The sequence below is a fragment of the Poeciliopsis prolifica genome, unplaced genomic scaffold (assembly GCF_027474105.1).
Source record: "Poeciliopsis prolifica strain line A6 unplaced genomic scaffold, Auburn_PproV2 SCAFFOLD003, whole genome shotgun sequence".
Taxonomy (NCBI): Eukaryota; Metazoa; Chordata; class Actinopteri; order Cyprinodontiformes; family Poeciliidae; genus Poeciliopsis; species Poeciliopsis prolifica.
In genome coordinates this window covers 7,868,075-7,885,929 of record NW_026562378.1, presented here as the reverse complement: position 1 = coordinate 7,885,929, position 17,855 = coordinate 7,868,075, and the positions used below count along the sequence as shown (strand labels likewise).

The 17,855-nt window shown below is 38.9% G+C and overlaps 1 protein-coding gene across 2 annotated transcripts; it reads right to left on the bottom strand.

Moving 5' to 3' along the window:
* Positions 1-5,739: 5,739 nt before the first annotated feature.
* Positions 5,740-15,073, bottom strand: LOC129358500 (rac GTPase-activating protein 1-like). Of its 2 annotated transcripts, none has more exons than XM_055027593.1 (17): positions 14,907-15,073; positions 14,518-14,620; positions 13,686-13,888; positions 13,350-13,504; positions 12,843-12,912; positions 12,690-12,743; positions 12,456-12,533; positions 12,213-12,330; positions 11,968-12,095; positions 11,720-11,884; positions 10,663-10,758; positions 9,406-9,604; positions 9,230-9,335; positions 8,997-9,129; positions 8,514-8,622; positions 7,601-7,709; positions 5,740-6,876 (listed from the first exon to the last, which is right to left on the bottom strand). In XM_055027593.1, exons 2-17 carry the CDS (start codon positions 14,600-14,602, stop codon positions 6,801-6,803), a joined length of 1,884 nt encoding a protein of 627 aa, XP_054883568.1. In that variant the 5' UTR covers positions 14,603-14,620; positions 14,907-15,073; the 3' UTR covers positions 5,740-6,800. The 2 variants fall into 2 exon arrangements, with proteins under 2 accessions (XP_054883568.1, XP_054883569.1); XM_055027594.1 differs by having other exon boundaries at positions 14,518-14,617.
* Between the last annotated feature and the right edge of the window lie 2,782 nt (positions 15,074-17,855).

The following is a 17,855-nucleotide window of genomic DNA, read 5'->3' as shown; positions in this document are numbered from 1 at the left end:
TCTGAACACCTCCCCCCCCATGTGCTGAAACACGGGGGTGGATGCATCATGCCTCAGCAGAAACAGTGAAGGTGGTGAAAGCTGATGGGATGATGGATGGAGCTAAATACAGAGCGATCCTTAAAGAAAACCTATTAGCCTTCCAGCAGGACAACATAAAGCCACAGCCAAAATAAGAAGTTTCATTTGAAGCATATTCATGTGTTAGAATGGTCCAGTCAAAGTCCAAACCTAAACCAAATTGATAAGATTTAATAGATTAATTTCCACAGATTCTCTCCACTCAGTCTGAATTTGCCTTTTAAAAAAAATAATAATACTTTACCAAGTCACTCTGAATGACTTAGAAATTAGATGATTTAGTTGGTTAAAGAAACGAGTTTGTTTTTGCCTCCTTGAGGAAAGGCAGCTGTTACGAGATAGGAGCCATTTTAATTTGCAGCAGATTATGTAATGTCTGTTAAGATTCAATTTAGGCTTAACCCCCAAAACCCACATGGCAACAGCCTGTTTTTCCCCTTCCCATGAGAATAACAACACAACAAATAACAGGACAAGTTTTTGGCAAATGTGGTTTGGAAAGATAAGAGCATATCTCTTGTGTTGTGCAGTATTTATTGCTTTAGTCCATCCATGCAGCAAAACAATTCCAAAAGCAGAACCACAGACATGAAATACCTCCACACATGGTCACTGCACATATTTACCAGAAAAAAAAACACCATTCATCCTGTATCACAATTCCACGTCATGCATCCATGCACAAACATTCGCATTCAGTTTTGTGAATTCAGACAAACTCATGCACAAAGACACACGCAGGGATCCATTTGCAAACAGATACCGTATTGTGTGCTTCAAAATGTGGTGGTGGAGTTTCTAAAAATAAAATGTTAATGAAGTTAACAAATATTCTCTGCGTGCATAAAAACTGCTGTTCAACAAGCTTTGGCTCAATATGACTAGAAGGAACATCATCCCAACATTGCAAGATGTTACCGAATGTAATATGTAAAGGTTTGGCAATAGTTTTGTTTTTGTTTTTTTGTTTTTTGTTTTTTCAAAAAAGGATGTTCAGCTTCCCTCTGTTGCGGCGTGGTCGTTGCAGGAGAGATCATAGTGAACAAAGAGGGGTGTTTTTTGTCTCCGATTAACTTGTGCAGGATGACCGGAGATCCATCTTTGCAGAAGGAAATGAGGCAGATGTGACATGTTGTTTCTCATTAGTGGCATGCAGCTCACTTTTTCCCTCCGCCCCCCTTTGTTAAAAAAAAAAAAAAAACATAACTCAGCTTTGAACGCATGTGTGACAGCTGGAGACGAGTACTCGGCTAAGTGGAGGAAAATAAATCAAAGCACTTTCCATCTTTTTGTAATGATTTGTCTAATTCTTGTCCATGGAGGAACAGAAGAGATGGAGGGACGGGATGGGAGGGGGGAATTGAGGATGAGTTGGTGGGAAATATCGAGGAGAGATGGGAGCAGAGCAAGTCAGAGAGACGGTCGGGAGGGAACTGTGTCTTTAGACCAGCTGCACAGCAAATCTGTTTATTCTGCACAATTTGGCATCAAACACAACAGACTGCTGAGTGCTTGCTTCTGCTTGTGGCGCCCCATTAAAATGGAATTTATTGCTGCCTTAAGAGTAAGTCCAAATTACACATTTTCACCTCTCTGCTCCATTCCTCATTTGCACCGATTCTTTTTCTCCATCTGTGGTGACGTCTTGTAGCTTTTAGCACCCCCTCCACCTCCCAACGTAGTTCGAGCTGCAACCGTGAGGGCTGCTCATTACAGAGCAATGCAGGCTGTCATGCCCTCATGAAGTCACCCATCAGTACCAACTCTGCTGTCACCCAAATGCCACTCAGGCAGAGATTTGAATCGAGTCTGTGGTGGAATCTCATGCAGCTTAAGCTTAGCCCATCCATTCATCCATTCTCCGTAGTTGTGAAGCTCAGGGACAATAATGAATGATTTCCTAAGAGTCTGAAAAGTCTGGCATGCTTGTGTATTTAGCCTGCTTGAGTCAGATATGTAGAAGCACTGCTGCAGGTTGGTTGGGGAATATTTCATCCTGGTTCTTTCTTGCAAAGTTGCTCAGTTTTTAATTGGTTCTCTTAACTGGGTTTAGGTGTGAACTTTGGTTTAGATAACACATGAATATGATGTGTTCAAACTTTTTGTCATGTGGGCCAACAAGTCAACAGTACTCAAGGGTCAAGGAGATGCAAATAAAAGTTGTAAAAGATTGCGTTGTTGTTTTGTTGAAAAGGGGTGATATTCATTATAGATCTAAGAACTAAAAAAAAAATTCACATTTTCTGAATTAAAGGAAAGTTACAAATATTTTCAAAATTGTTTGGATATGATTGAACAAATTTATTCTGTTATAAGAGAACGATTTGCGTCACTTTGTTTCATAACACTTAACATTAAGCCAAATGCATTAAGTTAAACTAAAAGTGAGGTAGGGGCGGCAGCGTTGGCTTTTCAATGAAAGTTTCTGCCACAGGCCTCCTGGTTACTTTTTAATCAGTGTTTTCATCGTTTTGCTGGTCAGTTCAGGTGTGTCGTTAAGGCCGTATTGACTAACTCTGTTTCTAATATCTCCACAGGTCATCTTGGACTTCTTTGATTTTCATGATGCTGCTTGTTTACCAATTTTCTTCGCCAAAACTCTGGGACTCCATTAAATAACAGCATTTAAACTGTGAATCAATTACTATGTGACAGATATTGCTTTCTACTTTGAAGGCCATCGTTTGCATTAGATTTCTTTAGGGGTATCCTCGTGGTAAAGCACAGCACTGTGCATAGTCTTCCTTATGATTCAGATGTGACAAAATGTATGAAAATCGAGTGGTGTAAATGCTGCAGCACGGAATTGTAATTAGTCTGAAAACCATTTATTTTACAAGTGTAACCAAAACTTTTGGTGTAAAAGACAGTATGAACTCCGGGCCCACATCTCACTCCATAAATCTCCTCAGCCAATGATGAATTCATATTTAATGACTGCGGCCATCGTCTGGGAAGGAGGAGCATTCTTTCATTATTGCCCCTTTCCCCTGCTGCTTGGTCGAGATAATTGATTTCTCTGTGGTAACAAGGTATCGACTATCCACGCCAGCCAGCTAAGACGGCGGTTCGATTCAAAGGAGGAGCGGGGAGGAGGTGGAGAAAGAGTGGAACGAGGGATGAAGCTGAGAAAAGAGAGCTGGAGCGCTGAAAGCTAACAAGGCACACAATTATCTGCAGTTTTAGAAATACTCACAGGTTTGAGGTGTGTGCATAGATCAGGGCAGGTTTTCTGTCTTTTACCAGAGTTTTAGCAGTAACATACACAAGATCTAAAATATGTCAGATAAATTGCTTTTAAGTGAACTGAGTGGGAGTTATTTGATTTATCAAGCGCAGATTATATTGTTCATGGAAGCTCAATGTAGGTTTAGTGCATGACTCTTTTTTTTAATCATGATTGATGTCAACCTTTTTCAAGACTCTTCATCTGAAATATTGTGATTTTTACTGAATAAACTTGAACAGTGTTCTTTCATAAACACAGAAAGGCTTAGAACAATGTTAAGTCAAAAGATTTGCAATGTTTACCCTCAGAGGTAAGAGCACGGTGGTGCAATAAAGACCCGTTTTGCAGATTTATTTCTATCTTTCATATTTATCTGAAACCAGTTCATTGCATATCCTCTTCCACAAAACAGTTGGCTCATGAAGCTGCAAATAGATCCAAAGACCTTTGTATTCGTCCTCCATCAGTCAAATCACCAAGTAAAACCATTTATCTCCCAATCAGACAGTTTTAATCTTTTGTAAAATGAACCTGGCTAACCCTGATACAAGCTGACTGCTGACAAGCCGTGACTTCAACACCCGGTCACTCAGGCCGACTGACTACCACACTTAACAGCGGCAGGTGTATTCAACCCCCTTGCCATTTCGGTGCTGTCAGAAAACACTCTGTGATCTCTAAAGAGCTGTCCAATTCCCATTTAGCTCCACTAACAACCTGGAAATCTTTTTCTTTCTTTCCTTTTTCCACCAAACTTTTAAACTCTCCCACTCAGGAAAAGGAATGGTGACTGAAGTAGCAGAGAAATGGAGGGAAGGTGTGAACATTGGTCATAAAGACTGATAGAAACTGAACAGCAAACATAAAAATATGTGTTATTGGTGCTGTTCCTCTTAATCCATAAGGTTCTCTCAAACAGAACCCAAAAGCTGTTTTTCTTCTGCTCATCTCACCAATTGTGCTGCATCTATTGATTCTGATTCGCCAGCAGGTGACAATGTGTTTTCATGTATTTATTTCCATGAAAACAAAAAGCAAAAAACTTATTCCGGTCAGAATTTAGTTGATCAATTAAATGATCAGCTGGGAGGTCTCCAAATTGCACTTATTGAGCCGATGTCTCTGCGATGCTGCCAATATTTATCCTGAACTCAAGCAGAGGCCTGCTACATGCCCCACACAGCAACAGCCTGACATGCATACAGTGCAATTCCAATGAAGTCGATAACCGCAATAATTAACTTTATGACTCGGGTAATTATTGATTGCATTCATGATCCCAAAGAAGGTGCTCGCTCCGATCTCCTCTTTGGCACATCCGCCCGCAGTTCGCTGTATAAATAGAGGAATTAAGCGAAGCTCTTGTTGTTACGCGTTTACCAGCTTACATTGTAATTTATTTAAGAGCTCTTAATTGGACTAGTTACTCAATTGGCCCTCGCCGGTCCCACAGCAGAACGGAGCTCGATCGCTGCACGCTGGGGCATGCTGGAATATGGAGCCACAGAGACGCACTGTACACAGCCAGCTGTTTGATGTCTGCAGCATGCCAGCGTATGCAGCACCACACAGCATAAACAAACACAAAAATCCCCCGGTGAGAGGACAGATCGACACACAGGAGATCTTATTTCAGGCTAATCAACTATTAATGTTGATTTGAAATTCAGTTTCTTTTTTTCTTTTTTCCTTCTTCATCTTTCTGCAGGCTCTTCTCTGCAGTTATTCCTGGCTGAATGGATGTTTGAAGCAGGAAGAAAGCAAGCGAGAACAGACGCATTTGGGTGAAACTGAGCACCATATTTTCACCATCAGCACTTCCCCACGCACACACATGCTTGCACGCTTCCCCCACCACCACAAAACAGCTGGACTTGATTCTCAGAGGACCAAATGGGTTGCTAAGGCGCTGTATTAAATGAGGCCACATAAATGTATGTCAGTGGGTTCTGCCTGGCTTAGCACTCTCCACAATAAGTGCTAATGGAATAACTATAAGATGTATAAATGATCCTTGCTTTAATTCATAATAATGTTGGACCTCATAGCCTGCCCATTCAGCCCAATAGATTATGGAAATAGCTCTAATGACTATTGGAACAATGAGCTGAAAGGCATTATCATTCAGGGACGTGTCAGCTTTGGAATAGCTGGCACTGTGCTTTTGCCCTTTCATTGAAGATCTGAAATACCAACGGCCTTGCATTCAATTACAAGAAGAGAAATGAAGAATTACACCCAAGCTTCGTGGAACATTAATAACACACTTTAATGTGGTAATTATCCGTGTCAAAAGGTGCAAAAGCCTTATGTTCGGGCTGAATTATATTAAATAAAAACTAACATCTCCTATTGTGTATACCGAGACAGCCTTAAATCAGAAGGCTTCATCCCCCCACAGACCTACTTCATGCATGAAGACAAAGAAGCAGGATTACAATGTTTTATTTTTAGCTTGGCAATGGATGCAGAGGCAAATGAATGTTCAGTTGTGAAATCTTTGGTAAAAGTTATTCAGGTAAACAATGCCACAAAAAAAAGAATAAATGGAATACAATATTTGCCAAACATGACCATACAATCAGGGCTTCACATCAAACTTAAGTTGATTTAGTTTTTTCTGAGTTACTTTTATCCATCACATATGCTAAGCATCCCTACAAAACACTTTAAGGAGACAAGAAAAGCAGCACGGGAGGATGTTATGTTAGCATTTTTTTTTCATCATATGTACTAGAGCGCAACAAGTTAAAATATATATGCAATAAATTTGATGTCAAAGAGAGCAGATGGAGGTTTCACTTAAAGCTCACATGAGTGTGAGGCTTTGGTTTGTAGAAAAATATCCATGCAAGTATGTCTGAGTGATTATGTGCAAAATACATACAGTAAATCCTATTCACTGCTGAAGGATTGCATGTATTTAATGGTGCAACAGCACCCTCTAGTGGTCAAAGTTACCACGAAGAAAACGCCTCGTCATTATTAGAGTATTATAGCATTAGTAAAGTGTTCCTAGAAATTAAAGACATTATTTTTTATATAGCAAAACATCAACACAGACAAAAAAGTCTCACATATAAGAAAAAAAATACACTGGCCACTAACAAAATAGTTCCCCATTCATTGTTTTAGTTGAATATTTGATGTGCGATGGCTTGACATGTGGTTACAATCGCAACATCTCACAAAAAGCATAATTTGTTTAAAATGGTTGCTTGGTTACTAAAGGCTTCAACATTTATATGATTACAGAAAAGAAATATAAATTTTCAGCAACAAATTATTAGTGATCAAAGATGGTCATTATATTTTTGAAAGGGAAAAAAAACAGAAAGTTCTAAATAAAACAAAACAAACAAAAGAAAAACATTAAAAAAATTGTCACATGATTGCACAGTCATTTCCCTACAATAATTAGACAGAAGTATATCTTGTTTTTGCACTCAGTAACATGCATATGGCTCAAAACATTTTGGCTTTCGTGTCTTTACTTCAGCTGTGGGGAAGCGAAGAAGCTTCCCTGACGTTTGGAGGCTGAAGTGGCTTTGCTCTTGCTCCCAAATCTAAGAGTTTGAAATCAAGGAGTTAAAAAATGGACAAGTTTAGCATTAAAAATAATGTAGTTATACACTATACAACACATATAAATGAATACTGTGGATAAATTTCAACTGTTCTTGCTTTAATGCACACAGTGAAGCGGTAGGAAAATTCAGAAACTGCAATAATAATATTGCATAGACTTGTCAATTTAAATATTCTGATTAAATTAGAAAAAACAGTGAAGTCCTCAACCGTTCCAATTTTTTTCCAGGTTACAACCCACAAACTTTAATGTACTTTTTGTGACAGACCTTAAAACCAGTTCAAGAGAGCATGTGACCTAAAACCATTTGATGATGTGTGGCAAGACTAAAGAAAAAAAGAATTGCTTGCAGACTCTTCAGCCAGTCTGACATAGCTTGGGCTTCTTTGCAAAGAGGAATGGGTAAAATGTTTAGTTTCTAGATGACTAAATACGGTCAAAACATTCACCAGAAGTCTGAAATGTACTTTCATTATTAACTCAGGGCTGCTAGATACCAATGTATCCCACAGTTCCCAGATTTTTACTTTCAAAAACTATTGAAAACCACAAATCCCTTTACTTTACAACGTACCAAATATGTGCACAGACAATTGAAACGTGAACAAGTTAGAGTGTGAACACTTCTACAAGGCACTGCAGTTATATTTTATCAATAGGAAAAACAAAGTAATAGAGTGTGAAATTGCATAAGTGCTTACATGGTGGTACTGGTGAGGCTCTGCATGACCCGCTGAGACAGTGAGCCGGAGGACGGCGTTTTGGAAATCATCTGGTGTTCTGGGGTTGTCACTGGTCCCAGTATGCTCACTGGAAATTCAACAAAGAGGAAGAACTGGTGTCATTAACATAACGACCCCCTCTTTGCTTGGTATACAGAAAACTGAAATTGGTATTAGAGCCTTGAGGATTGACTGAGGTTTTGTGGGTTGGTTTGCATATTGATGGTGGTGGAAGGAACTGAAACACGAATATGAAAAGCTTCCTGGAGTTGTCCCAAAAACCAGAAGGAAACTTAGAGGTTGGGCTTCTTTTGGCTTTGGCTCTCAAAACAAAAAGTATTTTTAATGTGACTGCTTAAAGAGAAATATCTTTTTTTTGGCCTGCTGAGAGTTTACATGCACAATTTAATATGTGTTCTATTTTCTGAACGCTTTAGTTTCTTAAATTCTTCCTCTTATTTGTCTTATTAGTTAAATAATAGCAACTTAAAGAAATTTCTGTTTGCCAAAACTCAGAAAAGCAATGAACATTTGATACAGTACAAGTTAAATTGTGTGCATATAAAAGGAAAAACAGTGAAGAGACAGACACTCAACTCCAGAAAAACTTTCACAGGTTTCCTGCTCGATTTAAGCACAAAACTGTATTAAACTGTAAAACAAATAATCCCATAGAAACACTGATGAAAACCCCCTGAAACCATTTTGTAATATGTAGTTAACAGGTTGACAGTAAAGCAGACAGGAGCCCTGAAGCGCACAATGGAAAGTCAGGAGGAATACAACAGGGAAAATCCATTCCATTCACCCAAATCTACTTAGCTGAAGTATCTCAAAACTCAAGCGATTTACTATTTATTGTCTGTTATCTTATCAGTGTGCGGTGATCCACCTTTCTGGCTTGGAGTGTCGGTGTTCTGAGGTAGCTCGATGTCTACGTTATCGGGATGGGCAAACCGGCTCCAGTAGCTCCCAGGAATACTCAGCAGGCGCTCTACAATCTACGGAAATAAAAAATAATCTGCTTTCTCTGTCCCACAACCTCCAGAGAGCCACAACACAACAATCAAACCGAAAGTGAAAAATATGAATTACCTCAGCTGTCAACATTAAACACTTTCAAACTAATAAATAAGGTTGAGAGTATTTTTTGTTCCCAATTCACTTTTATTTTTTATTTTTTTATCTATTTAACTTTTAACCTTTCCATAAACTACTCAAAAAAAAAAGGAAAACACACACAATGCTGCAAAAAAACAAATACAAAACAAAACAAAACAAAAAAATACCAAAAGAAAAGAACGGGACAAAGCAGAAATAAACAAAATTTAAAATTCCTGCCAATGTCAAGAACACAAAGTGCAGATCTCTTTACCCTTGGTTGTCTGCTGGTATCATGCAGGATGGTCATGGGGTCTGGGTCAGGAACAGCATGACCCACCAGCGTGGGACCAAAGACTCTGGCCAGGTTGCTTACATCCATCTTAGTGTCCACACTCTGAGACACTCTAGAGATCAAATGCAGAGTTTTACGTAAAATTTAAGTTTCCACAAGCCTGATAGTATGAAGCTTTTGCACGCTGCTAAAACCTAAGAGTTGAAAATTACTTGTGCAGGTGAATCATCAGACAGGCCAGTGTGTCCCGGTTAGGTGGGGGAAGCTCACTGATGGTCTGATACAACAGGGCGAGGCTGTTGCCATCATCTTGTATCTCTACACAGAAACATAGTTTCCATGAACTGCTGGACAATAAACAAAACAGCCAGTTATTGCTGAGACTCACCGGCTGCTTCCATGAAGACTTTGTTGAGGCGGAAGGTCAGAAGTGGCTCGGGCAGATTTCTTAGGAAGTCTTTGAGGACACCGGTGATGACATTGATGTCCTCGACTTTATTAAGAGAAGGCAAAGTTTTGCCTCGGATCAGCTTCTCCTTTAGCTCCTTCACCTGGCGCTCATGGCCTGAGATTCTGTAAAGGCCAACCTGCAGGAAAGGAAACACTAATTACCTCAATCGGTATTGTGTTCAACTTGTGATGCCATAGCAACACTCAGGACTAACAGGAGAGGAATCATCTAAAGTATCACTACGGGGGAGAAAATCAAGGTGGATGCAGAAGCTATTTAGTACTAAAGTTGTTCCACATTTTGTTATGTTACGTTATTACAAAATGGATAAAAATTATATAAAAAATTATATATGTTAACCCCTTAATAATAAACTGAAAATTGTCCCCATACATTTCCAGCCTTTGCTGACATTCTTCCAGGTGTGTCCTGTTTCCATTGATCATGTACAGATGTTTTCATATTGCCTATATTACACAAAAATGGCAAACATTTTTCCAAAGTCCTTATTTTTCTTGTGGGTAACATAAAAAAAGTGTATGGTCTGAAAACTCAAACACAAGATTGTATGTTGTTCGCCCGTCTAACGTAAGAATAGAAATTCTCTGGTTTTATGAACATAAAATACAACTTCAAACCCAAGCATCATGACCAGGGAAGAAAAGGCTGCTTATCGTCAGGGTAACAACATCTTTTCTGTAAATTATGTTGCACGGCTGTTTTTCTGGAAAGACATCCCCAAATACAGCAGCCAAATACAGCGAAAGCCTATTCTGGAACTAATTAAATCAACAAATTAGCTCCATACACTTAAACATCTCTGGAAAGACTTAAAAATAACCGTCTCACTACAGCTGGGAGAATTTGCAGCAGATAACGATACAAAATAGTGATAATAAAAACAAGGTGTGTCTGGCTTGCAATACCCAAGAAGATTTGAGGTAGTCCTTGCTGCAAATGTGCTCCAAAATATATTGAGCAAAAAAATCAATCCTGTCCCATTTTTATTAATTTATTTTTTTAAAAGGAGGAAACTACCATACCTTTTTTCTTAATCATGATTGGTTTGTGTATCGGGAGTGTAGGAACAATTAGATTAATTTATTTCATAGCATAACAAAAGGTGGAAAAATCAAAATGCTGGAAATGATTCACTTGCACAGGTTCAAAAAACTGTATTTTGTATTGTCTGACCTCATGAAGGCCTCTCCGTTCAATCTCTTTAATGCAGTAGATGACCAAGGCTGGGATCCTCGGAGAGGTTGTTGGAGCAAAGTCAGCCAGTGTACTCTGCACAGAAAGGACATCTTAATGAGAACATGACCTGAAAATACTTGTTAAGAGTCCATTTGTCAAATCAGTGTGCATTTAAATACAGTTTCAAACCAACTTTATGAAACTAGCTTTAAGAGTGAGGTATAAACTAATAATTTAAAGACCTATGTTATCATTTTTGCACAGTTTTTGTTATTTTGTTCTTGTTTATGAAAGGAGGCGCCTCCCTGGTCAGGATGATCATTTGGCCCCACATATTTTGTAGTAACCTCAGCAAATACATATCAGCAAAGTTGCTCCATTTTGTTCCTTTATTCTGACAGTGGATTTAGAAATGTCGGCAGCCTTTCAAAAATCTCAAAGCAAAAGGTAAACGTCTCCATTGTGTTGAACATCATGAGTATTGTGTGCAGCAAAATTAGGAAAACATTTTACAATCTTGTTCCTGATCTAGGGCTCAAACAATTAATTGGATTAATTGTGATAAATCTGTTATTGAAATAATTTAGCAATCAATAAATAATTACCTAGACAAAAAAGGACATTTGCTGTAAAAAAAAAAAACATATTCAGCAAATTTTTTTACGCCAAAACAGTGCAAAATTTTTATACACTTTGCAATTAATATTAAAAACACATTTGTCTGCAAATATTTTTCACCTAAAACTCATCAAGTGGCAAAGTTAAAGCTTCGCCCAGTTCAAATTCACCAAAGGAATTCAGTGTTATTGCATTTTAAATAAAAAATCTGCAGAATATGGCAATCTTTTTCATCTGATTAATCAAATCACTAGTTACAGCCTGAGCACAATCACAGAATGTTAAAAAACAAAGACAGAAAAGACAGAAGGGAGCAGCACAGGAATCCAGTCTTCTCTGTGCTTTACCAGAACATAGGCCTCAACCTGACTGAGAAGCTGTAGTTGAGTGCACCTGTCATGTAAAGGAACCATAAATGAAGCGATCAGAAACAAACCTCTGCTCCCCTGATGGGCATTTCAAGAGCCGAGGGATTACAGGGCAGGGGGCAGTTCTCCCGGCACTCCGGATGGGTCACAATCCTGCAGTCCTGGCAGCGAAGACAAATCTTGCCAAACTTTGTTCTTCTTCCACAAGGTGCACAGAGTTCAGACTTGATCACCTGATATATAGATACATAGTTTATTAAAAGGTTGGTTTTGAAATAAAAAACACCAATAAATAAAGTGAAGAACTTAGTCCAACCGTTTTGGGGATGAAGTGGTGCTTCTTCCCTCCTTTAATTGGAGGAGTCTGGAACTGAACTGGGGTTTCAGAGACCGGCATGCTGGGGGCTTCACTGGCAGTCTCAGAGTGGTCTGTGGTGGTTGTATCTGGAGATAATCGTTTGTCAAATGGCAAAGATCACCCAAATTAAATTTAACCACACATTTTGCTTTCACTGATAATAAATCACATTGCAAGGAAGAAGTAAAATGAAAAGTCCTCACCACTTCTCCTCCTGCTGCTGCGGGTCCAGTAAGGCACCGTCTCAATGGTGGAGACTGCCTCAACGCCTCCGCTCGCAGGAAGAGTGATCGTCGTTTTGGCCACGATAGATTCATTGTTCTGAAGCATATTAAAGGAGACATTTTATGTAATCTTCATCTAGAGCAAGCTGAACTCTTAAAGAACAAAATCAGGTTGAGTTTAAAATGTCATGGAGCCCAGCAGGCTCCAGGGAGCAGCATTACTCTTTCTGATGGACGGCCTGTGGAGCGGGGCTTCTTCACTGCTTGTGAAGGACCGTCTGCAAGTTTTCTAGAGGAACGCTGAAGTTTCAAAAGTAAATTGTGCAAATCAAGAAAATGAGAAATTAGTCAGTGAACTGAATCAGTAATTAGACCTCAAACAAAAAAACAGATGAACTATTAGGTCATCAGTGGGAGAAAAAACAGTTGAAAACGATGAGTGATGACGTGACTCACTCGCTTTGGCCGTTTGCGGAGTCTCACATTCTTCATCACAGAAGAATCCCAGTCCTAAAGGAGAAAGGTGGAGCAGGGTAGAAATATTGAGCCACTTCATTGATGAAGCCCTTAAGTTACAGCTACTGTAACTATTTGACACAGAAATCTTACCAGAGAGTCATCCGTTTGGTCATAGCTGATATCTGACAGCAAAGATGTTGATTCCTCAACCCTAGTTAGTCTGTAATATAAAATAAGCATTGGTGAACTAATCATGTGTGATAAGAGCCAGTTAGAAAATGTTCACACATTACAGCTGATTTACATGTCATGATGCAGAACAAAATATTGAGTGAGGGATGACGAGGTGGCCCTTAAAATTTTATTTCTGAAAGGTTTGGAAAAGACTAAAATAAAAACAAAGTTTGTGGTGTAATGTGACAAAATGTCGAAAAGCTCAAAAGGTGTGAATACTTTTGCTATTTGGAATTTATTTATTTTATCAAACTTCCCAATTGGCACTACCTTGAGCGCTACACAAACTCCTTTCCTTATTATCGAAGGAATTTGACTGCAATTCCAAATGGTATTTAATGACTACATTAAATACCATTTATGTGGAGGGAAAACACAAGGAAATATGCAGAAACCTTTCAGAGCATGTTGCGTGAGGCTGACCTTCGGCTGGAGTTGAGGTTGGTTTTGGTGCCTTGTGCTGCCTGCGAATGGGTGCTGAGAAAGGCCAGGGCTGACCGCTGCTCCTCACTAAGGTGAACACTGCTGCCATTATTCTCTGCGATCAGCAGCTCCCGGATCAGCTGCACCTGCCTTTCCTTTTATCATCACAAAGCAGCAGGATGACAGGGACAAGTTAATGCAGAAGAATTGTTTTGGGGTTTTTTTATTAAAATTGACAGCATAAATGACTTTTCTGTTGTTTTTGTTTGGGTTTTTTTTTAAATACATGAAACTATACAGAACTCTACAAACATAAGAAATCAGCGAGACACCAACTAGTTTCTCGTAGACGGCCTCTGCCTTCTGTCGTCGACGGATCTCCACATCCACCTGGTTTCGCGCGTGTTTCAGTTTGACCTCCAGTGCCCCCCTCTCTGTTTCCACTTTGGTCAATACTTCTTTGCAAGAAACCAGCTCTTCACCCGCCAATAGCCACTTTTTACGACAGTCTTCAAAGTTCGCTGCCATCTGAAGGAACTCTGCAGTACAGGAGAAAGGTGCAACCGACTTACCAAAAACATGCATTTCAATTAGCCAAACAAAATATTAAGTCGAATTTATTATCACAACAGCACTGTGTAATACATCAAAATGGCAAAGGTTGGATTGAATAATTTTTTTTGTTGATTTTTTTTTTTTTTAAGATTTTATCTTCACTTATGCTCTGCAACCCAGTCTTGTATTTGGCCACTTTCAACTGCAGTGAAACTGAATTTAGTGAACAAAAATGCTGTGGCTTACAAAGAATCTCGAACCACCGCAATGACAGAAAATAAAGATTTGAGGGTTGATGCAGCAAAATGACAAATATTGCAACCGAATTCAAGACAAGAGCAGCATGATCTTGCTTTCTAGAATGTGTCAACAAAATAGCAACCGAATTCTCAGATTCACAAAAAGCACAAATAAAAAAATAGAAGCTTTTATAAAAAAAGAAATACACATTATGAAATGTGGCGAGAAAACGAAAGATAAAGTATTTTGTCGTACCGTTTCTTTTCTTGCCGCACTTATACACACAGTGTAGCAAGATTTACTGCTGTAGCACTGAGTAAGCTAAGTAAACTAGAGTCAGCAAATACAGCACTGAGGTCTGCTGGTGACTTACGTGGCTCAATGTTCTCGTTCAGAGCGTCCAGGTGAGCTCTGAGGGTCTGAAACTGGTTGAACAGGTTCACGACGGGCATCTCCATGTTGTATCACTGCGACTGCTAGCAAAAGGTTATTGAGTTTATGCATTTATCTTTTGTTGTCTTTTCAGCTACACTGTTTTCCCAGTAACCAGAGCGAGCACCTGCTGGAAAATTCAAACACTCCCGTTTACATAGTGAGAGCGCAAAAATACATCGTAAAACGACATTATAGACATATTTAAGACAGACACAAACTTTTTATAATGAGCATAAAAACAACAAAAGTTGCTGGTGTGCGTTAACGCCCAGCAAACAGTTTTTCTCGACAGTAATTAATCACGTCAAAAAAACACAAATCAGTTACCTGTCCTATGTACAGTCCGTGGGATTGTTAGGCGGGCGTGTATAATATTTGTGTCCTCAGCGGAGGTCTGGTCGTGTGTTAGCACAACACCAACGCTGCCACGCCTGGCAGAACTTCCACATTCCTTCTGTTCAAAATCAGCGCCGGTTTTCTTCTTCGTCAGCTGAAACCTGGCGTCAGGGAACTCTGCCGCCCCCACACATCCAGACATGTAACTGCACAGAGGACGGCAATTAATTTCTGTCAAGTGAATAGTTAAGGTTTTTTTAGATGTAGTTCTCTTAAAGGACTACGGTATTACAATAATAAATATCTGATCTATCTGTATTAGGTGGATTTTTAATTTTGAGGGGTTTTTTATGAGTTTTCCACATCTGGAAAGGTTTACCACTGTTCCACGCTTTCTCCACTTATACTGTAGATAATGGGTCCTTCATTTTGGTTTACTGGAATCCCAAAGCCTTAGAAGTGGATTTGTAAGCATTTCCAGACTGACAAAGTTGATTGATTTTGTTTTGCTTCTCTTCGAGGGTTTATTTTTCAGAGCATTTTATAGGTGATTTGAAGTCTTTTATTCTTCTTCATGTTAGACGAGTGGTCTCTTCATTATTCAAGTCAGGCCGTAATGAGACCTCCTTGTGGCTCAAACACTAGGAAATATGTGTTTAATCACATACATGCAGGTTGGTTTGACTAGCTTTTTTCTTTTAATGTATGAAATCCATTTGATGATTGCCATAGGAATATCAGAAGATACTCAGAATACCTTTTGTCCCATGTAAGTATTTGTTTGGTGATCCAAAACATTTCAGTGTGACAGAGAATTTTAAAAATATGTAATTTCAAGAGACTTTATTTGACTTTATTAGTTTCTTTATTTGACTGCTTGGATCATCAATTGGCTTTGTAGCCTTGTAAAGTTTACTTAAAAATTAAAAACATCTGTAATAATGTTCCATTTTGTCTGCAACTTACATCCCTGACAAATTTACATCAAATATAAAGACAGCTGTATAACTCTACTAATAAAAAAAGGTACTCTTGACCAAGATTACTCCACCATGTTTACATGTTTCAATGTAAGGTGAATTGCAGGAAGAAATTATGCATTTAAGCCTATTTGTGTGTCATTGTCTCTGTGCATCCCGGCTCTTGGGATGCACAGAGCAGCTTCATTTATCAGCCACTGCTGGCATATCTGGGTGAAGCAACCACTCTGCCATGCAGCATTTAATAAGAATAACACTCTCACCCACATGCAGAGTATTAATTGTTCATATATACATATATGTATCCAGGAAACAATTTGAACAATATGTTAATAGACTGCAGCTATTTTGTATGCATTTGCTTGATTTTTTCCTTGCAGTACACTAGTCATCTGATTGAGCATCATGCTGTTTTTTGTTTCCCCTCAAGTAGCAGTGCAGGTCCATTATTGTTGATTTGAGATAATAGAATCTGTCAGTCAATACAGCCTTTCTGTTTTTATCAATAATTCATGTCTACAGGTACATTTCCTGCAGTCAAGGATCATTTAACTCCTAACACTCTGTTTTACACTCGTTGCTGTCTGACTCTTCAAATCTGAGAGGGAACTGTTAGTATGCAGTTCCTTGCAAATGTATTCAATACCCTCTATGCTGATTCTGTCAAAGAAAACCCTGTGCGATCAATTGCCTTCAGAAGTAACCTAATTTACATAGAGACCAGTCCAAATACGTATATGTAATCTAATGCAGTTGTTTGGAATATTAGTGAACAAACATCATAAAGATCAAGACTACAACAGACAAATCAGAAAAAAGTAGTTTGAAGCACATTTAAGCTTTGGGCATCTCCCAGATCCTCGATCGAACATCAAGATATGAAAAAAGTATAACTCATCTGCAAACTTTGAAGAAGCTGCAGAGATCTACAAGTCAAGTGGGAGAGGCTGCTGATAAGGAAACTATATTAGTCATGCACCATGAATATAGCTTTCATGTGAGAGTCATGTTGAAAAAGAGCCAGCAAATGTCCAAGTTTGCACCATCCCCTTTAAATAGGAGACACAGCAAACAAGTGGAAGGTGCTTTGGAAAAATAAGGCCAAAACGGAGCAATTTGGTCAAAATGCAAGGCACTATGTCTGGTGGTAAGTCAACAATGCATGCTGTTCTGCACACAGTCCCCATGACAAAATACTGTGGTGGGAACGCTTTTCTTCATCGGGAACAAGGAACCTGGTCAGACTTCACTAGAAGCAGGGGGAAGCTACAGTAGATACAAGGGTTTGAAAACAGTATTTAGCTCAATCTCGCTCACATAAAATCCATGTATCGATTTCCTTCAGCTTTACAATCATGCGGCATAACTTTACAATCATGCACCATTTTAAGTTAATCCCTCACATATCATGTAAAAACCCAATAAAAAAACATCAAAAGTTGTGGTTTGAGTGTGACATAAAGGTTTTTCCAATGAACATTTGTGGAGCACTTTTTGGAGTAAGTCCGCAAAATAGTTGCAACTGTTTTGTCACTTTTAGGCAGAAAGACATAATACATTAATATACAAAATTATAAAGCATTGCAAACCAGTAATATTTACTATTTGTGTTACTCTTACATGTATAAAAAGTATGCATAAAATACAATGAAAACTTCCTAGTTTCAAATAACTTTCAATTTTCCAGTGGGTGTTAAATGTAGCAGGATCCACTAATGCATGGAAGTTGGAATGGAAGCACCTGCAGATTATGCTGACTCGTGGGTCTGCCCTCCTCAGTGGATCCATTGGAGGGGTAATGGATCCATAAACAGCCTCGTGGGTAACACTTGGCAAATATGCAGTTGCGCTACTAAGGACTGTACATTGGAGCAGAACACACCCACCTAACATACTTGTGGGTGTACTCAAAGCAAAGAAAAAATCTTTAGGATATGACAAACAATCAATGAATTTCTGC

What these genes read in the sequence shown, in the direction of transcription:
- LOC129358500 (XM_055027593.1), bottom strand. Translation starts at nt 14,602, where the DNA reads ATGGAGATGCCCGTCGTGAACCTGTTCAACCAGTTTCAGACCCTCAGA. An exon ending in CAGGCCGTCCATCAGAAAGA is followed by an intron (nt 12,331 to 12,455) that starts GTAATGCTGCTC and finishes AATATGCTTCAG; the next exon opens with AACAATGAATCTATCGTGGC. An exon ending in AACGGAGAGGCCTTCATGAG is followed by an intron (nt 9,605 to 10,662) that starts GTCAGACAATAC and finishes CCTTTCCTGCAG; the next exon opens with GTTGGCCTTTACAGAATCTC.